A 27492-nucleotide genomic window follows, 5' to 3' on the forward strand; every position below is an offset into this window, starting at 1 on the left:
GTATTCTTTCTTTTTTTGTTGTTGTATGGAAAAGAGCAGCTTAAACGTTGTTCCATATCCTTTCTTCCTGTGAATTATTCCTGTATATTATTGCTGTATATCTTTGTTTTGATCAGGTTACTGTTATTCAGATTGGTTGGAATGATTTAATGTTGTTCCTGTGTTATTGGATGTTATATGGGAATGTTGGTTGGGTTTCAGTTATTGTGTGTGTGAAGTGGGATGTGTCAGGGGAAAGTGGGAAAGTACCGTTCCTCCTGTTGGGATGTGTTTTTCTCTGCAGTGTGTGGTGGTTTCTCATGAGTCTGGCTTTTCTCAGGACTGCAGAGGGAATGTGCCGCTTTCTTTGGAGCAGGACACACACATACTGCCAGCTTTGTGCCTCTACTTAGAAACACAGTAGACAGGAAGTGGCCATTGAACTAAAGTTCCTCGTTAGAGCCAGCTTGGCCGGGTGTCCCAACCTTCTGCTCAGTTTCACTGTTTTATGTGGGATGAAGTTCTGCGGTGAGGTTATAAATCTTGTGTACTGCAAAATTACTTGGAATACAGCTCGCTTACTGTCTCTGGGCATGTTTGCAATGTCATACTGCAGTAGTACTCGTAGCAGCATGCATTCGTAGAGTTTACAAATCACAGTATCAAACATGTATGCATGAAATACCAAAATGTGCAGTAAAAATTAACCTTCCATTTACAGTCTGACAAATAAAGCAGGAGGGATATCAGTCACAATTTAGCTTTTTTAAGTTTTGTTCTGATGATCATGTTGAACCATGTTAATGTCAGTACACAATAACTTTGAGTGCCACATAGTAAAATGAACTAGCAAGGTCGTGGCATTTTAATAGGCACAGAACCAGCACACTTGCAGTGCATTTTGAACATAGCCTGAGAACTGAATTAGTAACAGTTGTGATTGAGACGTCTCCCTGCAAACACTCCGGGTGTTTATGGAACATTGGATATGGCGTCTTCCTCCACAGCAAGAACTCTGCTGGAGAAACAACAACACTGTCTGCGAGCTATATGATGCAACAGATCAGTGTCAATGTGTTCATCTCACACTTGCAGTGTAGGCAGCTTAGTCATCGATAATAGGAGCAGTCTCCTGCTCTCTGAGCAGATGAGGGGTTACTGACACCTCAGGACATGACTGACAGCTAACTTCACTAAAGGTCTCAGTTCTCAGTATGATGTCATTATGCTGAGTTGCCCAAATGTTACCAACAAGCCACAATGGGTGTTTCATGCAAGCTCTGGCCTGCTCATTTACGAATTGGGAATGTGATGCTATTTGTGGTCATAACGTTATCGCGAAGAGTGCTTGTAGTGATTTAAGCAGTCTACCGAATAACTTCTGTCTCCTGTGACTGCTTTTGCATTTGAAAAAATTGCAGTTGTAGTTTAAATTGGCAGTGAATACACTTTATTTTGAAGTAATTTACATTGGACTTAGTGGTCGACCGATATTGTTTTTTTGACCGCCGATGCCGATATCTTGGAAAGCAAGGTGGCCAATAGAAAGCCGATATAATTGTATTTATTTTAATGAATATTTAAGACATTTTTAAATAATTTGAAAATGGATTAAAAAATAAATGTGTAAAATAAACATACTTTAGATGACAAATTATTTTTCACAAATAAATAAATATTTAATAAAAATATAATTAAAAAGGAAGTAAACACTGTAACCAACAGGGCACTCGGTATTCTGGGAAGTTTGTGTGCATAGGGAAACATATTTTATTTTCAAAAAAAGCCAAGGTAACAATCATTTTACATATTGCACACAGTGAAAACGACATGAATATAACAGTGGGCAAATGCATAAAAGCGCAGCATAATTTAAAATCAGTTTAAAGTTTGTTGATCGCGCCTGTGCGTCTCCATTGAAGGTGAACTCTCCTCCTGTCCGCATTCACACACGGACCAACCGTCACACAGAGAACACGCAATCATGCAAGATACAAATGCACACTTCACAAGATATCAACTAGATTCGACTAAGTCTGCAAGGTTTGTGAAATTAAATGTTCATTAGTCATTCAAAGATTTGTTTAAATGATATAAATAAATATTTGCTTAATGCTAACAGCAAACGAGAAAGTATTATAATATAAGTATTATAATTACTAATAATATAAAAGCAATCGTTATAAGACTTTTTTGCATACATTTTTTGTTCCTTTGTTTAACCGTTCTATCTGATTATTAGACCGACTTCTGTCCGTATTAGACAGAACTGTTAAAGACGACAGCGAAACAAGAGGGAGAATGTGAGCACTCTGTGCTCAGGTGCTGCTGCTCTCATCGCCGTCAAAATAAAAGTCCAACCTCGAACGCATCTGCCAAACAGAAAAACTTATCGGCCAATACCAATATTTGAAAAATACCAAATATCGGCCGATATATCGCCCTTGGCAATATAAAATATACCTATATAAAAATACCTTTTGTATGCCACATAGTAAAGTAAACATGCTACATAGCGAGATCCTGTAGGCGCAAAATAGTAGGCAGTATACATAAGATACTGCGCAGTAAGCAGCACACTTGCATTTTGAACATACAAGAACCAAATTAATAACACTTGTTAATAATTGTGACTGTTTTTACAGATTGTGAGAAATTTGCAGCCCATTGATTTTGTCGATTGCTCAGGACTTGAATGTATGTGCAAAAGAAACAACAGAGAGATGTATTTATTTCTTCAAAGAAAGACCGAGTGACTGGCCATTACTGCTAATGACTGCTCCGCTGTGAGATCCTGCACGCGTATGTGTAAAGTGCAGTCGGCGTTCCTCCGTGACCTTCATCAGATAGTGTCATCCTGGAGCGTCCCAGCCTCCAGCACACTTGGCTATGCATGAACCCCCCTCACGGCCCCGCCGCACATTCCAGTGCACTCAGCCTTATCAAATATTTATAGCTGAATTACGGCCCGCTGCGCAGTGCCCAGCCGTCGACTGTATTTTGGAGATGCTTTGTCTGCACACAGCCAGCCTCCCTGTGCTTTCTCTGAAAGAGCTCCTCCTTTCATTGGCCTCTTTTTGTTCTTGCAGAGGGAATGAGATACATGTGTTGTGTGTTTCTGTTTGTGCGGCTGCAGTTATATGCGTGCATCGTGGATCCACTCAGGTGTATTCTGTATTGGAGACGCTCAGCAATTATTGTGCTGTCTGTTTGGCAGCATGATTGTGATGAGAGGTAACTCCCTAATGACAAGTGGCAGATGTGACCCAATTGCAGTCACTCAAGGAAGAGCTTCTGCATCTTTCTGTTCGTCTGTGTTTGCATGTGAAGGTGTCACAGGGGTGATATCTCGTTTGTGATTAAATCCTCTGGCCGTAAACTGCAAAACTCTGCATTTGTGGTAGTGTTTAATGTTTAATTTTGATTAATTGCTTAATTTCGACTGTAGCCCGATTGCTACTAAAGGTCGACCAGGTTTTAAATTGAGGAATCATTGAGTAAAACATCATCGGCTGCACCTGCAGAGCTGCTCAGAGGACTGTATTTTCCTCTCTTTTGTCTGTTTTTATTTTCCTTCTCACAGCTGCATCAAGTGTGCATCTTCCTGAGCTCTGTGTTGTGTGGATGTTTTTATTAGAACAACAAAGCCTGGTTTTCCTTTAAGAGACGTGGATCTGCTGTTGCTATATTTATCTGTCCTAGAAACAGCTCGAGTGACTGTAGCCTTGATTCAGCTCCCTATACGCCAAAGAGGAACTAGTCTAATAAATTCATGCTGCTTCTAGTAAATAATAATCACACAGATTCACAAAATTAGATTGAGATACTCTTTGTTAGATGTCTCTGCACTGTTCATTTTAATGTTGAATGTCACAGTTGTCATTCATATCGATCACAATGTTTCTGTGACTTTTAAAACATGTCTTTTTAAGAAACAAGTCAATCTAGACCATGCTGTTTTATGAATGACACAGTGGCGTGACTGCAACCCCTTGAAGCTGTACCCTAAACTTTGCAATCTGATTCACATATTCATTTACTGTACACATGCATTACATATATTCTGAAGTGATTTGTAGCGCATATACAAACTTGTAGCACATATACAGGAGAAATTGCTGTTTTTGTTTTGGCATTTCTAAAAAAATGTCAGAAAAAGCCTTTTTTTAATATGTAGAAAATATTCAGTCACGCCCACTGGCCAGTTTGTAAGAAGTAAAGAAACATATGTATATGTACAAGTTTTTTTTTTATCTGATTAAGAGTAGTTAGATTGAAAGGTTTACATTGCTAATTCAATTGGATGTAAAATTCATTTGGATCAATTTCAGTTGGATTGAGGTATTTACACGAAGGCATTCAGTCCGATTGAGTCATCAATCTGATTATAAACAGATTACTGGGTTGCATGTAAATGTAACTAGTGTTATGCATATACCATGATTCAACTGTGGGTTCAGTTTGAATCTCTTTTTTGCTTCATGTCAAGTCTGGCATCTCATAGAAATGCAGTTTTTAATTAAACTGTAGGAAATTATATGATTCTGCACACAAATAAATTTAATATTCATGCAAAGTTCCAAATTATTGATGCAACATCATGAGGAAAAAGAAATACGATTATTTAAGTGTGTGATGGTATTGACACAGTTACGGCATTGAGTGCCTTGTTGCTAAAATGGCTGTATTGCATTGTTTAAATGGTTAATGAATATTTTGTTTAAAATATTTTCTGAAAAATGTTTTATATAGCAATATTTTGTATTATATTTTAAGCAAATGCACTATTTGCCATCATTCAACTAAAAGATATAGTCCCTTGACCTGTGCAGTTACATAAACAAATTCACTTTATAGTTGGTACTACTGTATAACATATTTTAGAATCCCTTGAATGTTGTATTAACCAATCAGCATCCAGAACTGGAACTATGTGTAGCAAATCTTTTTGTTAAAAGTAACTCTGTTTTAATAATAGGTCAGTACTCTATATAGAAGTCAAATTCAGTAGCAGCTCACTTGACTGCTTGTGAGGCTGATGAAAGGTTTATTTTAGAAGTGTAAATCCACAGCTAGTCTTTCCCCTGCTGCTGCGGGATCAGGTTCAGTGAGAGACATGCAGGCAGAAAGACAGTCAATACAAATTGTCTGAGCTCACATCTCAACAATCAGAATTATTCAGCTAGACTGCGCTATCACAGAGATTGGTGGTTAGACGCTTACACTGTTTACTGGTATAAAAACTCTTCCTGTTGGTCAGTGTGGTTACGTTTCACTTTCAAGGGCTGTTTTAGAGGCATCCAGACATGGGCATGTCTATCTGACCTCTGTTGATAGAAATAGAAATGGTAGGTTGTGCGGCCAAAAGTCCAGCACAGATTAAGATCACATGCACACACTTGTATGAAATGCAGTGTCTTTTTTTTTTTTTTTATCTCGCTCTTTTTAAAAAATAGGCCTACTGTCAATTATTTAGGCGTTATTTGTTTAATAACTAGGAAACATTACAGATTTCTCCTTCAACCTTCTTTTTTTTTTTTTTTTAAACTGCAACACTAAAACAAGGATTTGGAAAAAAAAAGGGTGTAGGATTTACATTAAAACTATTTTCACTCAGAAGCAATCTGTATTATTTACAGCTTTAAAAACTTTTTTATTTTGTACAATGATCGCAACTGCAACAAAGATCTCAAAACACTTGCTTTAAGTCTAAGATGTCACAGGCTTTTTTCTTTAAACATAAATACAGTCTTAACTCCTTAATGACCTCCAGTTCTGCTTGTAGGAATTATGGGAATGTTGTAAATGAGAAACTGAAATGACATCTAAATCCATAAGCCCCTGGTACACAGCATTTAGGGTAGCACAGCACAGTTGTAGATGTGTTCCCTACTAGCAGACATGAAGAGTAGATTGTGATGGCGATCATGTGCAGCTAGTCCCATGACTGCCATGTCTGCGTGTAGCATGAAATCTGCTTTCATCCCAGTGACCAGATGGCATGCCATTTTCACTCACGCACTCACATACTAAGTTCAGCTGCAGTTTTGTACTCTAGTGTTAGGCCGGGCTCGTAATGAATCCAATTACTGTCCACTCAGTCCAGCTCTTGTGTAGTCATACTAGTGCCAATTTAACCTTCTGATTCAATTAGAGTCTCAGGAAAGACCTCTGATCTAAGGTGAAGCTGCAGATGTTTACTGTGCCGTGAGAAAGTACTCTCAGAGCCCAAACTGTGTTTAGTTCACACGGGCGCATGGTCATAAATGCATCTATTGCTTGTGTAGAGTTGCGTCATTTAATTTAGGGTGCCTACAGGTCCCTAAAAAGTCTTTTATAATAAACGTTAAAACACATTGATTTGACTTAGCAAATGTGAGTGCTGCACGTTCTATATGCTCATGGTTTTATTTGCATTCATAATCAGTGAATAGAGCACATTTATGCTAAGCAATTGCTTATGATCTACAGATTATGAATTTTGACATTTAATTTAACGTAAACTCTTACAGCTTTTCTCTGGGCTGCCTTGTCATCACAGGAAGGACTAAGAACTTCATTTAACACATTCAGTGTTATGCATTTACCCCGTTTTGCAGTTGAATGTGAGCCCTAGCTTGTTTAATTAAGTAGAAAAGTCTGAGATACAGGATTTATTCTGAGATTGTATGCGTTTGTTTGGTATGGACATACGGTATTCATTTTAAAAAGGTCTTAATGTCTTAAATTGGATTTTTGAATCCTGCAGATACCCTGTTAATTGGTTCATTGGCAGGAAGAACAGCTATCAGGAAAACAAATGGGTTTTCTCGCTTGAAATTGTTTGTGTTTAACCTTGGGTTTACATAATCATTGGTTATCTTAGTTCACCCTCTTCATACTTTACCTGGGTAGCAGTTCATTCTGAGTACTGAAGTTTCAAGAACTCAAGGTGTACTTTTTTTGCATATGTACAAAGTTGCTATAATAACATCGCTCGAATCACACAAAAAAAAAAAAAAAAAAAAAAGAGAGAGAGAGAAACCCGTAGGTGTGTTTTCAGTCACGGTTCCTCATTTTTAGCCGTTCCCTCAGATGCTGAAACTAAACACAGCACATGAAAGTTTCTGTGACAGTATAAATCATGTAAATATTCAGTAAGGTTTGCACTAAGGTAGTGTATGATTGGTGGCATGTTGCTAAACAGTTCTCTGTTATATTCTAGCAAATTAATAGCAGTAACCCCAATGATAATACAGTGCTGACCCCCATTCAAAATAGCATTAAGTGTTATTTTACCCAGCATAAAACCTTTTATAGTCAGTCACATGGAGCATGTTTGCATGTGTTTATGTGCTGTTTAGGTTGGATGGATGTGAAAAGGGATGCATCAAACTTATTTGTGTTCCATTTGAGCTGTCAAGCATGACACACTTGTTTGTTTTATCTTCCGACGCCCAGATCATTGACTAACCAGAGTGTTTTCTGTGCTTACAGACGTTCAAGCCTCTGGTAGGGAAGACAGTGTTAGGGTCCATCACAGCCATCGAGTTCTTCTCTGACAGACACCTGGACTTCCTAACAGATGAAGGAGCCTGTCAGCCGTATCAGGTGAGAGCCTCTTTGTCTCATTTGCTTGCAGTATTTTGGAGTTACATTAGGCTGTGTTTACACTAAGCTAAAAGGTGACCCATCTCACATCTCTCCCTGTGTGGCCTTGTCCGTTTACAAATTTTGGCTTCCAAGATGGATCTCCTGGTTGAAAACCCTCAGGCTAACGTGCGTTCCTTGAAATCCATTGCTAGTATTCCCCCGCCATCTGAATATGTTCCCTCTAGCTTCAACATCCTGCTGGGTGGATGGGTATACAAGCTGGTCAGCTACATGAGTTTGCCTCTGTGAGCGCTTCATGCTCAGAGCACTAATAAGGACAACAAACAGCCTCTTCTATTGTTCTGTGCTAAGCCACTCTCATAAACAGCTTAATTAATCTAGCTTAGATAAAACACACAGTGGCAGAGAGAGAGGCTCTGAAAACAAACACACATGACAGATGGGAGGAGATGCTCTCCACTGCTGGATTCATATTCACGACATGTTTTATCCCCAGTGTTGCGGGCTCACCTCCATCCTGCACGGTGGATAATGAAAAGCCATCTGCCAGCAAATTATCGAACGCTCTCTCCCCCTGAACCCAAACCTGGGCGTAGCATGTGGGGAAATTGTTATAAATTTAAAAGCAAGTCCTTGTTTTGTGTCTGCTGCAGTGGTGTGGTTTACCGTGAATGTGCCTTCGTTTCATTGGAACGCCTGTGTTCACATTTCCGTAGGTGATGTGGACTAATCTAGTTTAGATCTATGGGATTGCTAGTGGTACTTCTGTGTAGGAAGTAGAAAAAAAGAAAATAAATGCTGTGTTTTTGGTTTGCAGTAAATGTAGCAAATATATCAATTATATGACTGAATCAGAAGCCTGATCTGTTCCAAAACGTTTGTAGGCACATGGGGCTGAGCTTGTGATGCAAAGATTGTTCTAGTAGGTGGAAAAAAATGTTAAGATAACTCTGTGCATGCCGACTGCCTAAATATTTCCACTAAAATCTTAATGCTATGTGAGCTTCTTGTATAGTAATTTTTTTATGACAAAGTGTGGTGGCCAACACTTTCTGTCATATTATTAATTTCTCACAGCAAATTATATTATTTTATAATATTGTATGTTTATATATATAGGCTATATTAATAACTACAGGGGTTCTATAGGGTTGACGTTTGTAATGGTGGAGCATATATAAAGAAAATCTCTGACAGCTATTTTCTGATGTCAAACGCTGTTTGTGTGGTGGATGTGCATTTTGCCACCATGTTGAGTATTTCATATCAGTCGCATATGAGACTCATTTGTAATTAGGTTGCTACATTAGTTTATGTAGACATTTGACCACAATGCAGCTAAGTACTAGGGCTGGGTATTGTTCTAAAATTTTCAATACCAATACCGATACCTTGACTTCGATACCGGTTCCTGAACGATACTTTTTTCGATATCAATTTTAACAAGACTACATTATCTCAAAAAAAAAAAAAAAAAACTCAGTCACATCACTCAAAGACTCCTGAGCCACTGCACAAAGGAACAAAATTTCCAACCCAATAAATCAGTGCAAATAATTTTAATAAAGCTCAAATAGTTTTCAGTTTACACATCTGTTAGGCTATGTTTACACTAGTTCATGTTAGTTTTAAAACGCATAGTTCAGACAGAATCATCATTTCTGTTAATTTTCCATTAATTTACTGATAAGCATTAGCACCTTCCAGCGCTGTCTGCTGCTATGTATAGCGTTATATGCCTTCTCTCTTCCGCAATCGCTGTTCTGACATAACATATTTCAGCATTACATGGCCAAAACACACATAAGGCGGCAAACGGAAGTTATTACAAACACTTGATGGTGGTTTAAAGGTGCAGTGTGTACATTCTAGTGGCATCTAGCGGTTGAGGTTGCGAATTGCAACCAACGGCTCAGTTCCCCACTCACCCCTCCCTTTAGAGAAGCTACTGTAGCCGATACAGGGCTAAAGATGTTGAAGTCACACCAGACACGAATGAAGCATTAAACGCGAGTGATTTACATGTTAAGTCAATGCAAAGACGCGATAGACATCCTGCGGCGTGATTCACGCGAATGAGGCGGCGCGAATGACGCGCAAATATTTTGGGCGTTTGATGCACGTAAAGCCCCATTCACACCGCTAGCAACACACAGCGACAAAGTGACATGATCCCATTCATTTTCAATGGAGAGCTGGTGACTTCCGGCGACAAGAGCGACAGTGACCGTTGGCGACAGAATGTGGGCGGGTCAAGCAACAAAAGTTAAGGATTGCTCAACTTTATGCAAATGACCAGCGAATTTCGCGACTAACAAATCTGTCAGCGGCACTCACACATCACCGTCTCGAGTGCACACAAGAGAGGACAGAGTTCCGGAGCAATTTCACTGAATATGATTTGACTGTAACGACGTAAAAATGATACGTGGAAAATGAACTGTACATTGACGGTTCGTGTAGTTAATTGTATGATGCAGTGAGAAGTTTAGCACCGGTTAATGATTTAATGCACTGAGCACTGCTGTAGTTTATTTAACAACACTCTCCAACAGCAGAATGCTAATTTTATTTCTTTTAAGTCTAATTCCTAGTCAGATTAGAATGATATCTTAGTTTTACCAGCGATATATATAGTTTGTGATTGCATTTTCTAAAGATATGTCCAGACATGCAGTCTACCAATAATATTAGAGCGACAGCAGTAGGAACGCCCACAAGCGTCTTCACAGTACAGAGTCTAGCGACATACAGTGGAAAAATTGCTGGTGGTGTGAACGGTTCTTAACGCATGATTCGCGCGAGTTGAAAAATCTGAACTTTGGCGAGTATTCGCGCTGCGTTAACCAATCAGGAGCTTGCTCTAGTAATGACGTGATTGCGACGTAGCGAGTGGAGGCAGAAATCCGAAACAACAATGGAGGACAAAATCATCGTCGCTGTATGTGGATACCCGGAGCTGTACGATACATCTTCGTACCTTTATAGAAACAGGAATAAAAGGGATCTTGCTTGGTGTGTTACTTTGTGCACAACATAGTAAATCATAATTTATATTTGTTACATAAAAATATTATTTCTATGTTACTAGAATACTTACTAGAATACTTATTCTAAAATACTAGAATACTTATGAAGTTAATATACTGCGCTACAGTCACGGACAGGACACTCTCACACTCACAGCATGTCGAGAGGAAGCAGGCAGGTATTTCTTCATCTCCACAGCGCCACTCAGAGCCAAGAAATGTCCTCGAAAGGAGTATTCCTCAATCCCTGCGTCTGTGACTCTCACGGGACCCTGCCATATTCCAACACATTATCATGTTGTGAAAACAAAAAGCCCGCCCCCTTTCAAAAATCCAAAGTCTGACCTCCGAAGTGCTTGGAAACTTGTTTGCTTGCTGGAGTGTGATGAGCTGGCTTGCTCACATCCTGTCTTGGCCTCTTTTCTCCTTCACGGATTTTTTCCACAGTGCAGCCTGATCCAGGGATGGACGGAGGAGGGGCTGGAGCCCAGGAATCTGTTTGGCATAATCACAACAATTGAGGCTCTGTGTGCGAGGCCAGTCGGCGAGAGTGAGAGAGAAACAGAAAACAGGAGTGCTGTTATGGTGTGCATTACTGGAAGAGACGTCTACACGCTTGTGACTTGCACTCATTATTCTCTGTGGGCTACATTACTGAGCGGGATTGGGTCTGGGCATGCATTTGCATTTGTTTATTCTGGAGTGGGATAGAACAGGAGGAATTTGACCTCTGACCTCATTGTGACTGCATAGAGGATTTGAGAACTCTGTAACAATGAAACATGCTCTTGTTTACTGTCATGGCAGTTAAGGTACATTCACGCTGACAGCCATTAAATTGCTGGAGGTCACCAAGTCGCTGTGCTGTTGGTTTCCAGTAGCTGTATCCAACCTTATCAGTACTAGATGGATTCTCTGGACATTGATCCACAATTTTGTGCTGCTTTTGTGACAAATTCTGCAGAAATGGACATAACATCATAATTTTATAGTATTAAAGGAGACATGTTATGCCCCTTTTTATAATATGTAATTGTGTCCCCAGAATGTGTCTGTGAAGTTTCAGCTCAAAATATCCCACAGATCATTTATTATGTCATTATCATTTTGAAAATGCCCATTTTTAGTGGAAGCAGAAACATGCTATTGTTGTTCATGTCTCTTTAAATGCAAATGAGCTGCTGCTCCCTGCCCCCTTTTCCAGAATAGGGATGTGCCTTTACAGCTCTTTCCTCCGATACTCTGCTAAAAAACATGTTTGGTTTTGATTATCATGTCTGTTGCGCTGAGATCATGTGTTTTAAACCATATTAGTTTAAATGTACACACATCCGAAGCATGCTCACAAAAAAGCAGCTGTCACATGGCATGTGAGTACTAAACTCTTTATCTTTCATGTCTTATTGCGCTTAAATTGTCAGATTAACACAAGTTTCTGTTAAAAACACAACATGAGTTACAAAACAGTCGGTTATGTCTGTGAAGGTAAACAACTGGGGGAAAAAAAGGCATGTTTATATTAGATCTGTGTGGCAGCATTGTAATATACAGTAAATAAATCAATAAATCCACTGCTCTCTTGTCTCCTCTGAGGCTGGGACTCTAAACAGTGTTCTGTGCTCGTCAGTGCAGCCAAAGACCGAACAGTTAGCATACTTTGCTCGAACTTTCACCATGGCATTAGAACTGGTATAGGCCTACCGATGTTACTTGCGAAAACGCACCGGTGGCACCGTGGGTGGAAACTTGCAGATTAAGGAGAGGTAAAATTATAATCAAATCCCCTTTTTATGTCACGGGAGGAGCGAAACTGAGCAGCTTGTTTTTTCACAAGCTTGCAGAGAAAGGCTTACCAAAAAATTTAATTACTAGGTTGTTCTTTTTCACGTTTTCTGGGTTGGTAGATGCACCGGGGGCCCAATTATAGCACTTAAACACGGAAAAAGTCAGATGACCAGTATTAAAGATTACACATGCACAATTTATGCACTAGTTGGATTTGCTGAACGTTTGTGAGATTTGGATAAATGTTTATCCAAATGTTTAGATTACATATTTGTGTTAGCTTAATGCCAACACTGTGAAAACAGTATTATATTATGCTCATCAATTATTAGACGGAACTGTTAAACACATGAAACTAATAAAGACAGTGAACCAGGAGCACCCGTGAGTCTTCAATAAATGAACAGCTGGCATTAGGTTCTATGCTTGATGACCAGTTCCTTATTTCACCTCATATCACCAACTTTCATTTAAAACAAATGACTTCTAGTTACTTTATGGCTGCAAATTTCTGTCAGTGTGAACAGCCCTCTGTGTTGAGTGGTGAGATTGCTTTTACACTCTGCATATGAAGCATGCATAGATGCATATCACAATATCCCAGCACCCCATAATGCTCTAACGTGTGTGAGAAATTGCGTTTACGGATACTATTTGACGAAACAGAGCATACATCACACTGGTGTATTGTTTTAATGAAGAAACATATATCACACAGATACACACGGCTCAGCCACCCTCCCCCATACACTTACACACTTTCACACGCAGACAGCTACCGTTTTAGCATGCGCATTTATACACAGAACTCCCTGAATGATTTAATCCACAACGTATCGAATTACTCACTGTAACTGCGCTTAATAAATAACCTCAACAACACACCACTTGAAATGACACAAACCTATATGAAAGATAATCAGCACACACTTGTATTACCCCAGCAACAAGCTTTTTTCACAAACGTCACGTATGTAGTATTGCCATAGCAACAGGAGCGCACACGTCGTCCACTCCTTAACAAAAGCTTTTACGTGCCGCTGGGCTGTTTCTGCACTCGTTTTTTGGCTTTTCCCACCGCCGCAGCAGTTAATTGCGCTGATGTTTATGCCGATGTTAGGAGACGTCACCATTAATGCTATAATAGCGTTATTATGGTATCTTTCTTCATGTCATTCCAGCTTTCCGCACAATGAATCATCCTCTGAATGCGTCATGTGAAAAGCATTTGTAGAGCGCTGGAAGGAACATCCTGTCTCTGTGCGCCCGTTCGCTGTTTACACCTCTGACTGATGCAAGTATTGTGTCAGCTCCCCACGCTGCCCACTGCCATGGCAACACTCCGCCTGCATGTTCCCTTTCCCATCTCCCATCCGAACAACATACTTTTTTAAATATTGGTCCATCCTCATATGCACCCAGAGATATGCAGCATCATTATCTCTATCAAAACGTGTTTGTGATTTCAAGCAGCATCTTTTCTTCCAGACAGGATAATGAGGTGTATTCGTGGCTTACCATACGTGTCTTGACCATTTCAAACATCATAGACAGGATTTAAAAGTACCTATTAGAGTACTTAATTTCTTGTCTTAAAACGATATTTCTGGAGGCAAAACTGCAAATGTACCAGCATCTGTTGGTGAAAGAAAGTGTAGGGCCCTATAAAATCTGTTTTATTTTTTCCCAAATTGTGTTTTAGACTCTGTTTTAATGGTTAGAAGATATTTTAACCCTATGGTTTTTTTTCTCGAATTTAGTTTTATGATTTTCCAAATTATGTTTCCATTAATTTTCTGGATTCCATTTTAATGGTTTCATTAAATTTGAATAAATCCCTCTCTAAATAAAATAATTATATATATATATATATATATATATATATATATATACACACAGTGTGTGCAGAATTATTAAACGAAGTTGATATTCTGGTCATATTTTTTTCCAAGAACATTTTACCAATTCCAAACCACATCAATCTTAATAACTACTATTGATTTTGTATTTAATAATTTATAAGTGATATATAATTGTCCATGAAGGCTGATAGTCAGAAACTTCTTATTTCAGGTGTGCAGAATTATTAGGCAGGTTTTCCTTTACAGATAAAATGAGCCAAAAAAGAGATTGAACTCAAGAATAAAAGTTAAAAAAAATTATTAAATGCCCATGAGAAGGATGCAATACTAATGCAATAATAGAATTAGCAAAGTTAAAGCATGACCACTGGGCAGCGAAATGCTCATTGGGTCAGCAAGGTCAGAAAAAAACAGGTGGAGAGGAAAAGACACATGTTAACTGCAAAAGAATTAAGAATTAAGGTGAAGAATTAGGTGAGAAACCATCAGGAACCATTTAGTCTCCAGCACCATCATTTTCCAGAACTGCAACCTTCCTGGAGTCTCCAGAATTACAAGGTGTCAGGTTCTCAGAGACTTTGCTTGGGTAAAAAAATCTTTAAAATGGCCCTCACTTAATAAGAATAACATGCTGATGTGTTGTGAAATACATGAAGACTGATTTTGTATAGGATTTATGGACAGATAAGTTGTGAGTGACTCTTGAAGGACCAGCATCACATCCTCTTGTACCACTGTTTGAAGAATTTATCTCCCAGAATCTGGCAGTAATCTCCTATCCTGAAAAGTCTGTCTTGCAGGATTGATTAAAAATGAGCTCCTAAAAGGAGATTACTGCCAGATTCTGGGAGATAAATTCTTCAAACAGTGGTACAAGAGATGTGATGCTGGTCCTTCAAGAGTCACTCACAACTTATCTGTCCATAAATCCTATACAAAATCAGTCTTCATGTATTTCACAACACTTCAGCATGTTATTCTTATTAAGTGAGTCATTAAAATATTTTTACCCAAGCAAAGTCTCTGAGAACCTGACACATTCCACTTCTGGAAACTCCAGGAAGGTTGCAGTTCTGTAAAATGATGGTGCTGGAGACTAAATGGTTCCTGATGGTTTCTCATCTAATTCTTGACATTAATTCTAATTCTTTGCAGTTAACGTGTCTTTTCTTCTCCACCTGTTTTCTGACCGTGCTGACCCAATGAGCATTTCGCTGCCCAGTGGTCATGCCTTAACTTTGCTAATTCTATTATTGCATTAGTATTGCATCCTTCTCATGGGCATTTAATAATTGTTTTACTTTGTTCTTGAGTTCAATCTCATTTTGGCTCATTTTATCTGTAAAAGAAAACCTGCCTAATAATTCTGCACCTGAAATAAGGAGTTTTAACTTTCGGGCTTCATGGGCAATTATATATCACTTATAAATGATTAAATACAAAATTGATAGTAGTTACTAAGATTGATGTGGTTTGGAATTGGTAAAATGTTCTTGGAAAAAAAATATGACCAGAATATCAACTTGCCTAATAATTCTGCACACATTATTATTATTATTATTATTATTTATTTTTATTTTTTCCCAGAAGTAGTCTACTGTGTTGGGTATTTACATTTTTCTGGTAAAAAAAAATAAAATAAAATTCTGGTAAAAAATCCTTAAAAATACAGTTTTAATAATAATAATTTGATTAGTAGTAGTAGTACTATCAATTTATTTCTGTCACAGTCTCTTCACATTAAACCAAACTTTTATTTTGATGGGTTGTTGTGAAGAGTTTTAAGTTTCTGTATTTATATGACATGACAATAGTTTAGTTTTTCTATAAAAAAAAAAAAAAAAGTAATATGCTCACGAAGTGACTCTCAGCAGTTATGGAGATTGTTTATATGTGTCACATGTACTCATATACTGAGGTGGCTAATGCTGAAAACATTACAGACGTCATGTGCGCTTCAGTATGTGTAGTAAACGAAACTGCACGTCACAATTCATTCACACAGAGACCCGCAGAACATGCAGGATTCATATTTAATAGTATTTTGCAGCTTAATATTCACAGATATAGTCCATATCACATTTTGATTTAAGTGTACTGACCTACTTTTGATTTATTCATCCAAAATTTGGCAAATTCTGTGACATTCCATGTTATACAGTAAATTCCATTTTATGACTGAATTCCACAATTCTGTGCACGTTTTCCACATTGCAACTATACATCAGTATGATATGATTGTTCAACATTTTAATAGACTACATGTGTGGACAGGCCTTTTTGTTATACATGGTTCAGTAAATTTGGCCTGTCTCACCTTGACACGTGCCCTGGACTCGGGTCATGAATCTTCAGAGGACAGGACGACATTAACGCAGGAGCTGTGCTCTTCAGAGAGGGACAGATCAGGAACACGTCTGCCCTTTGTGTGCACAAAGACAGAGGAAAAGAGCGACGGAGAGAGAGACAAGTGAAGGAAGCAGATGAATGCTAATAGGAGCACTCAGTCATGTGGAGCGGGGCGGTAATGGGACTTCATTCATTCTTAATGAACACATTGTTAATTTCACTGACGTACAGTAACGGCCTGAGCTGCACCCTGCATGATGACTAGACTAGATATTGATTTGAATTTGGCACATTAGAGACCGTTTTTTATAACGTCACATACATCTTCATTTTAAACCTGCTTTTCTGACAACGTAAGTGTTTTGCATGTGGTTTTATTGATTACTTGTGGTTAAGTTGAATCTAAACACGTTAAACATTTGCTGTTTATTACACAGTATTGCAGTCCACGAAAAGACCAATAGGATTTTACTTTGGGAGAAGCTATTTAGCATCCCGCTGCAGGAAGAAACAAAAAACATTCATATTTACCAATTGTTCAGCAAAGTTTTGCAAAGTCCAATCGTCTTAATAGGAATCCACGCAATCTGGACTTTTACATAAAAGCAAAAGATTTCTCTAAACAAATTTTGCCACTGATTGGTCAAGCTTAATCGTTATAGATTTGTTACTGAAACTTGGTTACACATTTACACTGCAGTCAAGTTGCACAATGTAAACATTAAATTTGGATTGTTGTAGTTTTGTTTATTAATCTTTCACAAGCCATGGCAAATGATCTCTTGTTTATGTTATCATTCAAGCAGATGCTTTTTTTTAATATATATATATATAAAGCACTTACCCACAGCTGACATTGGTTATCTAGCTATAGCTGTCAGAAGTAACTGCACAATGGAAGGAAACATTTTATAGTTGTATTTGTACTACCTCTGTCTCTAGTCCATGTGAAATCTCAGTCTCATCAGATCTGCATCAGCTCGTCAACAAACACAGATGCTGCACAGACATGACTTCTGGACCTAATTAGGAACCGCGGTGTCACTTTACGCGCAGCACCCTATAGCACTTTCTTACAGATCTGCACGGCACTGAACCGTGGTGAAGAGTGACCGTTATTCAGTGGCAGACCCACTTCTGCGACTTATGCCTTTCTAGGACGGCAAATATGATTGAAGCATGTCACATGGACAATCTGAACAAGATGTCTCTGAAACGTGATTCCTTCGGAGAGCCAGGGAACAGTACGGAACACTTCTGAGCAGCTGTTGGACGGCGAGAGGCTGTTATTCGGGAACATGGAGACGGGCTAGAGAAAGAGTGCGAGCACCACGCCCAGCCTTGTTCCCAAGCTCCAGCCCGCTGGACGGAGAGCAAGAAAGGGGAAGGAAGCTGTTTTTATCTGGGTCAGAGTTTGGATCTGGAAGCACTTTCCTATTCCCCCAGTACCGAGCACCACCCTGCTTTTGCAGTGTCTTCCACCGCAGTGCCATGTGGAAAATCCTGGAACATATTGCTGTTAAAGTGATGGATGGCAGCCCAGTGCGGAATGAGGTGGGGGATGGAAAGAAAAGTGCATCTGCTCTGTCCTTCACAAGGGTGTGTGTGCATAGGAGGAAGAGAAGATGAGATTACAGCCGAAGTCCTGCTGAAGGTACTCGACCAGACTGTAGGAATGAGATCATGTCTCTCTCGGCGATTTAAATTTCATTGTCCTTATTCACAACATTCGTCATTTGTTTGATGGTGAGCAGCTTTGCATTCCTGGAAGCATACGTTGCTCTGATAGGAAACATTTGGACATGGAATATATTCATTTTATTTGGATACTTCTCTTTCTGTCGTTGAGTAGAAGAGCTTTGGGGAAACCGGCTTCTGTTCTTGGAAGCCACCATGAGAGAAAGTGCCATGTTTAACCTCCAGGCCAATAAATAAATCACGTGTCCTGCAGTGCTCTCGTTTTAAAATAGAAACTAGAATAAAGGGGTGTGTGTGTGTGTGTGTGTGTGTGTGTGTGTGTGCGAGTAATGCAATGGTTGTTACTAGGGAGAAGAGGACATGACAGTTTACTTTTGCCTAGAATTAGGCACACTGGCCATGTAACACTCTTTTTACGACAAACCACAGCACCTCTCAGTTCCCGAATTGCATGTAATCTCGATCAGATGCAAAGATGTTACTTCATTGGCTCATTTTTCTAGTTCCACTTCTAAATTACAGATCTGATCTGACATTTGTTATGAGCAACAGTGCAAGACATCATGGATGGGCTGGCGTATTTCACAGCAAAATCAAACAAAAACATCAGGGATATGACATTGCAACCTTGAGCACATTAACATTTGACTGTCAATATGTACATATCTTTACCTACCAGTATTGACATTCCCTGATGAACTTCATTGTGAACATTATACTGGTACACAGAAATTAGCCAATCAACACTAAGTTCATTTAAATGGAGAACTCTATTTATAGAGAACAGTGCTTTCAGAAACTGCTGATTTAATTCGTTAGGTGCAGTCATATTTACCTTTTTTTCCCTTTTTTTTTTAGTGAAATTTCACAGCAAAATCCAGTCATTCCAAAAGGAATCCAAGTGATCTGTAATTCCACGTGAGAGCGATTTTGCTCATGTTCAAGTTTGTCATGAGAATTAGATGAATTGACTAACAGAAATCAGCTTATTTTGAATATGCAAGCTGTGATTCATACATTGCTACACTATTGACAATAGACAATTATGCTGATCTGACTGTACCTTAAGGGTCGAGAAGGGAGAGGGAAAATGCTCATGAAGGAAAAATTATGGCGTTTTTGGTGCAAGAAATCTTAACCAACATTATAAATGGCCTCGAAGTAAAATTCTACTCATTGGTTGAAAATGGCTCTATTGAAGTACCTGTGTTTCTTATCTAAGATGTGTTGTCATTCACCCTAGACAGCAATCACATGGCAGCAGTGTGGGCTTTTGTTTACTGTGTGTGTGTGTGTGTGTGTGTGTGTGTGTGTGTGTGTGTGTGTGTGTGTGTGTCAGCAGCGGGGTATTTCCAGGGCTCAGTTCATGTGTTCATCAGGCCTGCTGTGTGATTGTGTAAATAACTGGAGATCCTGTCATCCCCCCACTCTCTCTCCACTCCTCATCACCATCAACAATTAATGGAAGTGCAGGGCGGATATCCCTCTCACCCTGCCAGACCCTGATACACACACACACACATCTGCTTGACTGCTGTGCTCCTGCGAAGCGGAAATGTAGGGTTGCCATGCATGAGGAGGTGTGAGGGCTTTCCTGTGCTTGTTTCGAATTCTGTGGGTCACTGGCCTTCATCAGATTGTACAAATCTCTCTGTGACTGGAAACGTTTTAGTGGTGATTGCAAAGCCTATTGCTATTGCTAAGGCTTAGGTGTTTGTTTGTAGACCACTAACCCTATGTATAAACGCTTTGTGGCGTATCTTGCCCTGCACCGTTTGTGCCACAAACCTCAACACCTCAAATCAGGAAGTTTGCTGAGGAGTGGTTATCACTGTAAGCATTTAGACTCAAGATTAACCTCAGACTTACGATAGAGGGATTTGTTCTTACTATTTGTTCTCATAATGGTCACATTGGCTAAATGTGGGTGAAATTTTGCAGGTCCATTGTTATTAGCATCGCTCACAAAGAAGTCACTATCAAACCAATAGTGGTTGAATGTGGTGAATTTGCGTGACCAACTATTGGGGTTTATTATTACCTCCAGTAGTGATATCCCTAGTGAGAAAAAATACTAAAATGTATTTGAAATACATTTATTTTGTGCCAAGTATACTATAAATACATTTAAATATTTATGTGCTTAATAAAAATACCCTGCAATTGTACTTTTGGTATACTAAAATGGTATACTTAAAGTCTGCAAAATTGGAACAACTAATTTTGTGCTTAACGCACTGTAATTGTGCTGAGGTCCAACTAAAGATATACTGAAATATGTTTGATTGTGCTAAAGTGGAATTATTGCCAGCATACTTCAGGTACACTTTAAATATCTTACATTTAAAGACTGATATTATCCAGAGATCATACAATTCTTATTAATAGTGATATTAAAACACATTTTAGGCATAATATTAAGAAATGTGCATTGTGCAATAAAGAAATAATATATGTATGTAATAATTAATTAATTAATTAATAATAATTATGTTGTATGTCAATAATTATGATTTGAAGTATACTTATGAAATATGTATGAAATAAATGTATTTTAAATAAATTGTGGCATAGATTTTTTTATGTCCTTGTAATTTTGGAAGTTATATGCTGACGTGTTGTGTTTGTTTTGTTTTCTGCAGGATGAGTTGGACAGTTTAAGTCCTGTTTTTAGGGACTATCCACATCTCCATGAAGAAGTGAAAGCGTGGGTGAAAGACCAAAAAGTTCAGGAAATTTTTATGCAAGGTAAGGTGGTCACATTTAATCAGTTATTCTAAACGGGCAGTTGTAACTAAAGGATCAGTAATTTGAGCCCACCCTCCTGCTTTTTATGTTGAAAAGTCAAATTAAAAAATTTACCCTTTTTACTTGCTTAAAGTGATCTCATGTTAATGACTTTCTGTTTTCATTGGTAGTTGTGTGCTAATGTTCATGTAATAATGGTTATGGCAATAATGGCAAAGAACAATAGAATTAAAAAAGTAAAGTTAACAGTGTGATGTTGGCTTGACCTTCAGCCTCCATTTCCTGGTCAGAGTGTTTAAGGAGGGGAGTAGTTTTTCCCAAACCGGCTGCCAACTCACATTCAGTTCTAGCTCCTTTCTGGTATGGAATGCCCAGTTCTTAGGATCCAAAACAGAAAAGTCCCTTCCTTTTCGCTTGGAAATGTGTGACATTACAGAAGTAATGAGTGCTGAAAAAAACCCCCACCAACAACACAACCTGATGTGGTTTGTAAAAATGGAATACCGCTCGCTGTACCTGGCTGGTTCAGGCAGAGAGTGTTGTTGTGGTCTTGGCAGAAGGTCTTGTTTACAAAGTCCATAACAAAATTCCAGGCCCACAATTAGTGATAATTGTTGAACTTGGCAGTTGACAAGGGCAGAATGGAAAGTATCTCAAAGCCAAAGGTTTTGGTGGGGAAACAGAGAACAAAAAGGAAAAAAAAAAAAACTGTCTGTGGTTTTATGCAGACGTCGCCCCATGGTTTATGTGCATGTGCAAACATGTGTGAGGGACATGCATTTTGGGTTGTTGTAGGCACAAGGACAGTGAGGGGTTAGCTGCTCTAGCAGGGCATATGAGCGGTGTGTTCAGGAGTAATTAATGGGAATGACCTGCCCTGCACTAATGAGCTCCAGTCAGTTTGGACACCTGCCAGCGTTCACTGCGGCTAACAGCATATCACAGATACAAGGATCAATGTGTCATTCCCTGAGGTAAAGTTCACCCAGAATGAACAAAAGGAGCGTTTGTAGAATGCTCACATTGTATGCTCACACAGTAGACAGTGACCAAGTGCTGTTGAGAAAAAAAGTACTCCATATTAATCCTGCTCTCTATAAATAAATTGAAAATTAATGAAAAACATCATGCTAAGTTTGATATGCCACATTGAAAATAAGGCACTCTGCATTCTATCTTAGCCTGTTATTAATGCTGTGTGTAGTTTTATTGGATGTGTGTTTTTGAAAGTGTTTCTGGTTCTTGATATCTTCAGGTCCCTATTCGTTGAATGGCTACCGTGTACGAGTTTACAGACAGGACTCAGCCACCCAGTGGTTCACGGGCATCATCACCCACCACGATCTCTTCAGCCGCACTATGGTTGTCATGAATGACCAGGTATCACACCTGATTTCGTGTTTTAGTTCTGAAAAATTTTCAGCTTTTTCAAATGTCTTAAGGAACTAGCGATGACGAAAGCCGACGGTGTTGTCGCCTCACATCGGCAGCGTCAGACCAAAAAGCTGCGCTCAAACACCGCACAGACTACAGCCGATGGCAAACTAACGCGTGCATTCTGCGCATGCGTGAGAGGAATTAACTGCAGCTGTGACTAATATATATTCGTCATTCGAAAGGAGAGACCGAAACAAAGATATACGAGATAAACACAGATATACGAAACGTAAACAAAGCAGCGCTTGCTTACCATTTTGAATATCAAACGCCGATTCAACATGTCGAATCGGGCAAGCTGCCGCTGATGTGAGCCCGACAAGAGCCAACGAGTAGAACACACCAAACAATCTAGCCTGACCGTCGGCTTGGTGTGTCCCGGCCTTTACTGCTTTTATGAAGTGGTAACTACATAATAAAAAAGAACACAAATTCTTATTATTATTTTTTTTTTTTTATTAAATCATTGTATTGTGAAAATATGTTTTTATTAAGCAAATGCATTATTATTATTCGCCATTAAAACATTACTTTAAACAAATCCACAATCAATATCGTAATTGTTTATAATATTTATCATAAAACTGAAAATAATTGTTGATTTGTTATAATTTTACTGACTCTGTGTACAGGTACTAGAGCCTCAGAACGTTGACCCCTCCATGGTACAGATGACCTTTCTGGATGATGTGGTCCATTCTTTACTAAAAGGAGAGAACATCGGTATCACGTCACGACGCAGGTCTCGCTCTAGCCAGAACAGCAACACTGCCCACGTGAGTGTAATCTACAAGAGCTCACAGATATCTCACATGTCTATATGTGCTTATGTTGCTAGATGATCAGTGCACCTGCCTTCCTGGAACAACATTGTGTTCATTGTTATATGCCAACTTGTATTTCTGTTTTGTGCATGTCTGTCCCAGTGTCTGTTTGTGCTTGTTACTGGACGTTGTGTCTGTAGCTAGCTTTGAAGTAAAGTTCCTATGTGCTTTTTACAATCTTTTTTAAGAAACCTAGAGCCTTGTAGAAACACATATCATTGCTCCCTTCATCATTAACAAGAATTCTCTGTTCCACCTTGTTTTTTTTGTTTTTGTTTGTTTTTCTTCTCTGTTTCCCTGTTTTAAACATTAATTGGGGGATATGCAAGCAGACCACAGGAGGGAGACCAAGCGGCTCTACAGGAATCACTCAGGTACCGGGCCGCACCTCCCTCTCTCCATAGATTTAGAGCTGCTGTTATACCATCTGCATATCCCTGTCTATTATAATTATTTAGCATAATTTATTACAAGTACTAATTTTCCAACAAATGCTTACCCCTATTACCGTTTCACACGCTGTGCTTGCATGAATTAAATGGACTTGGGGTGTAAAATATTTCTTTGATATACAGGGTTGGAAAGTTTTTTAAGAGCCATAGGAACTCTTCTTTAAGCCTAGCTCTGTGACCAGTTTTTTACAGACGTGTGTAGTGCAGTCATTGCTGACAAGGAAGTGTTTTTTTATATTGGTGGTTTGAACTTAAAAGTTCTCTATCACTCTCTATAAACTAAAGCCCTCTCATGCTTGTGTTTGTGTATCCTTTTGTGTTTTTTTTCAGGGTCATTACACACGTGCCCAGGCCAATAGCCCCAGACCCGTGATGAATTCTTCTGGCTCCACCCCCAAACAGGCCTCTCAGGCTCAGCAGCAGCAGCAACAATCTCAGCATGCTCAGCAGCAGCTATCTCAGCAACACCAGCAGCAGCAGTCCTCACCAGGTCAACAGCGTGGCTCGCGATCTTCACGTCGGAAAGGCTCCGACAGTAGTGTTCCAGATGATGAGAAGATCAAAGATGAAAAAACGGACAGTGGAGGAAAAGGTGAAACACTGATCTTTGTTACAGTAATCATGCTACTAATGAGACAATTATAATGTAAATGTAAATATCTTTATGGTGCTTTTGCTTTAAGTATGCATTTGTGTTTCTAACAAGGAAAGTTGGCAAGTAGGTCTGTGAGTCATGAAGAAAAAAAACCATTAATATAGCAGAGTTTTCTATTACTTATGCTAAATGTTTTCATAAATAATGCTTAAAGGACTAAAGGTCTGTGACTGAATTGCTTGGATTCAGTCATGTTTGGAATTTGATGGGAAATGAAACAGTAATTGCAGTACCTCACTCTGAGGAATTAAAACATAATGAATCTCTTCTAGATTGATTGGATTTTCCCCTATTATGGCTTCATGTTATACAGAGGCACGGTCTATTGCTATATATTTAAATTGACAAAACCTTCTACTGGATAGGTTCAGTGCTAGCTTTTTGGCCAGATGGCCATCTGGTAAAAGATAATTTAGATTCTTCCATCATAATTCCTGCAGTACAGAGTTGGTCAGGGTGTTGGGTCTTTGAGAGATGAGGTGAGTGCAGCCACTGCAGTGAAATGGACATTTTAAGTGTGCATAAATTCTACCAGAGTCCCATCCATCACATTTCTAATGCAGCACTTAAGATTCAATCAGCCTTTAACCTAAGTACAAAATGACATCATCCTGATCCGTGCTTGAATAATCAATTGGATTGAGTTTCCTGTGCACTCAGCTTGCATGGAAATGTTTGTTGGTGGCATGTTTTGTGCCTGTGTTGAAAGTTCTTCCTAACAGAGTTGGTCTCTTTTTCTGTCTAGATTCTTCTAAAAACAAAAGCAAGCAGACAAACAAGAGGAGGAAAGCAGACGAAGAGGACAAGAAGAGCGGTCTTAAGCGGCTCAAAACAGAGACATCTGACCTCTCTGAGAGCAGCGACTCTGAGAACTCTAATAAGCGGAGCATAGACTCCTCATCGGAGCCCAGTTCAGAGAATGAGCTCAAATGCAAGAGGACTTCAAAAGTTCCAGAGGAGGAGGAGGAGGAGGAAGAGGAGAAGTCCCAGGGATCATCCAAGCCTGTGGATGAGTTGAGTGTAATCAACAGGCTATCTCCCTGGGATGAGATGCAGGATAAAAGCAGCAAGCCGGTGGCCATGGAGGTGGCTCAGCTGGCAGAGAGCGAGAGGTCAGGAGAAAGGAGATCTCCGCTGACTCCTCCGGCCTCCTGTACACAAAACCAACCCTCTGGACCGACAGAGGTCCAAAGCTGCATTGTCGAGACGAAAAGCACTGTGAAAACCCTCCCCAAGGACCATTATGGCACCGGAACACCTCGGACGCACACGCCCAAGTGCGTGATTGATATCACAGAGGATGCCAACACTCAGTCTAGTTCCAGAGAGAACTCTGAGGCTGTATCGGCCCTGCTGGCATCACAGAAGTGTGATGCTTACGTCCCTGAATCCAGACATTTGGTGCTAAACACCTCCCACTCAGAGTGCAGGAGGCCGGATGGCGAGCAGCAGCAGAATGCTCGTATCATAGGCGGTAAAATCGAATTCACCCACTCTGAGGTCATAAGGCCAGTGACATCAGTGAGTGAGTCAGCAGCCCTGGGCGAGAGAGGGAAGCTCCAGCAGCAGTTCACATCTATGGTTATTAAAAATGCCTTGTTAACCGAGGACATCAAGAAAACCCATAAACTCAGTCCTTCCCCTGACCTGCCCAAACCTAAGTCCAACTCATCCCCTGACATTCTCAAGCCCAAGTGCAATCCTTCACCTGATATCATCAAGTCAAAAACCCAGAGTGTTCATGAAACCTCCAAGCCCAAACCAAATACATCTCCTGAGGTGTCCAAACATAAACCTCGCCACCCTGAAAACCCACCTACAACAGGCCGCTTGCCACTCAAACCCGAGCCAGACATACCCCGCTCTAGTTTTAAGCCTGTGCCAGCCCGAGGGGGGCCATCGGAATCAAGGAAAAGCCCACTTGTCGACAAAAATGAGCCTTTTACAGTGTACCGAGACCCTGCGTTGATGCGTCCTGAATCAGATAGCAACCACATGACTTACCTGCACCCACACCTGCATCCACTACATGGTTCTTCTCATGCCACGTGTCTCACGCCCAGCTCGCATCACCCGTCCCACCTCCTCCCTTCTTCCTCCATGAGCCACTCTGTGCACCACCCACACCTTCTGCCCACGGTACTGCCCACAATTCCACCAGGATCTCTTCTGAGCAGCCATTCACGGCTGGACTCCCCTGGACTCGGGCACTTGGCTTTAGCCCACCACCATTCCCACCAACAGCAGCAGTTCCTCCAGCAGCAGCCATCCCCATCCCTGCTGGCCCAAACGCATGGAGGTGCCTCATATAATCAGCTTGGTCTCTACCCCATCATCTGGCAATACCCAAACGGTACGCACTCCTACCCACCTGGATACAAGTGGGTACATCCGGAAAATGCTGTCAATTCAGACTCCAGCCTACGGAGGGTATGTGTGTGCGCCTGTCTGTTTCCTAGCCCTTGTTGTTATAATTTATATAGACTGTAATTTGCAGCTGTGTGTGTTGTGAATTGAAATGCACATTGTTCAGTTGAGGTTATTGTAAGAAGATCCCTTAGAGGAAGGACGTATACTCGGCCCCTCTCTTGCTTCTGTCAGGGATTTTTTTTATTTAGATCTTAGCCTGAAACAAACTACCCTACAGTAATAAAGCATAATGTGTGTGAGCATGTGCTTGTATGTGCTGTATCCATGTCTGGATAAATCTCCAAGCTTTTCATGTTCACGATAATTCACTCAAACTAATTTAAAACTATTGACAGCATCAGTGGCATGAAGGGTTTGTTACACAGAAAATAATACAGTAGTTGCTCTAAAGACTTCCTGCATGTCTGTCATCCCAGAATATTGCAAGATAATTAGTGTTGTCGAATGATTAATCGCGATTAAACGCATTCAAAATAAAAGTTTTTGTTTACATAATATGTGTGTGTGCTGTGTATATTTACTATGCATATATAAATACACACTCATGCATGTATATATTTAAGAAAAATGTTATATTTGTATATTAAGTATATTTATATATAATATAAATTATATAAATATATACATGTAAATAAATTTAAATATTTTCAA

At 39.6% G+C, this 27492-nt stretch overlaps 1 protein-coding gene across 7 annotated transcripts in view; it reads left to right on the forward strand.

The window, feature by feature from the left end:
• Positions 1–27492, forward strand: part of jmjd1cb (jumonji domain containing 1Cb) — a 146362-nt gene that overhangs the window by 96697 nt on the left and 22173 nt on the right. For 3 of the 7 annotated variants that reach the window (XM_058793762.1, XM_058793763.1, XM_058793767.1), the window contains 7 exons: positions 7456–7569; positions 20938–21043; positions 22299–22423; positions 23113–23256; positions 23634–23678; positions 24087–24348; positions 25157–26841. In XM_058793762.1, the coding sequence (XP_058649745.1) occupies positions 7456–7569; positions 20938–21043; positions 22299–22423; positions 23113–23256; positions 23634–23678; positions 24087–24348; positions 25157–26841 (2481 nt within the window). The remainder of the gene's footprint in view (positions 1–7455; positions 7570–20937; positions 21044–22298; positions 22424–23112; positions 23257–23633; positions 23679–24086; positions 24349–25156; positions 26842–27492) is intronic. The other 4 variants (XM_058793764.1, XM_058793768.1, XM_058793766.1 and 1 more) reach the window with 2 other exon arrangements.

The sequence above is a fragment of the Onychostoma macrolepis genome, chromosome 12 (genome assembly GCF_012432095.1).
Source record: "Onychostoma macrolepis isolate SWU-2019 chromosome 12, ASM1243209v1, whole genome shotgun sequence".
Taxonomy (NCBI): domain Eukaryota; kingdom Metazoa; phylum Chordata; class Actinopteri; order Cypriniformes; family Cyprinidae; genus Onychostoma; species Onychostoma macrolepis.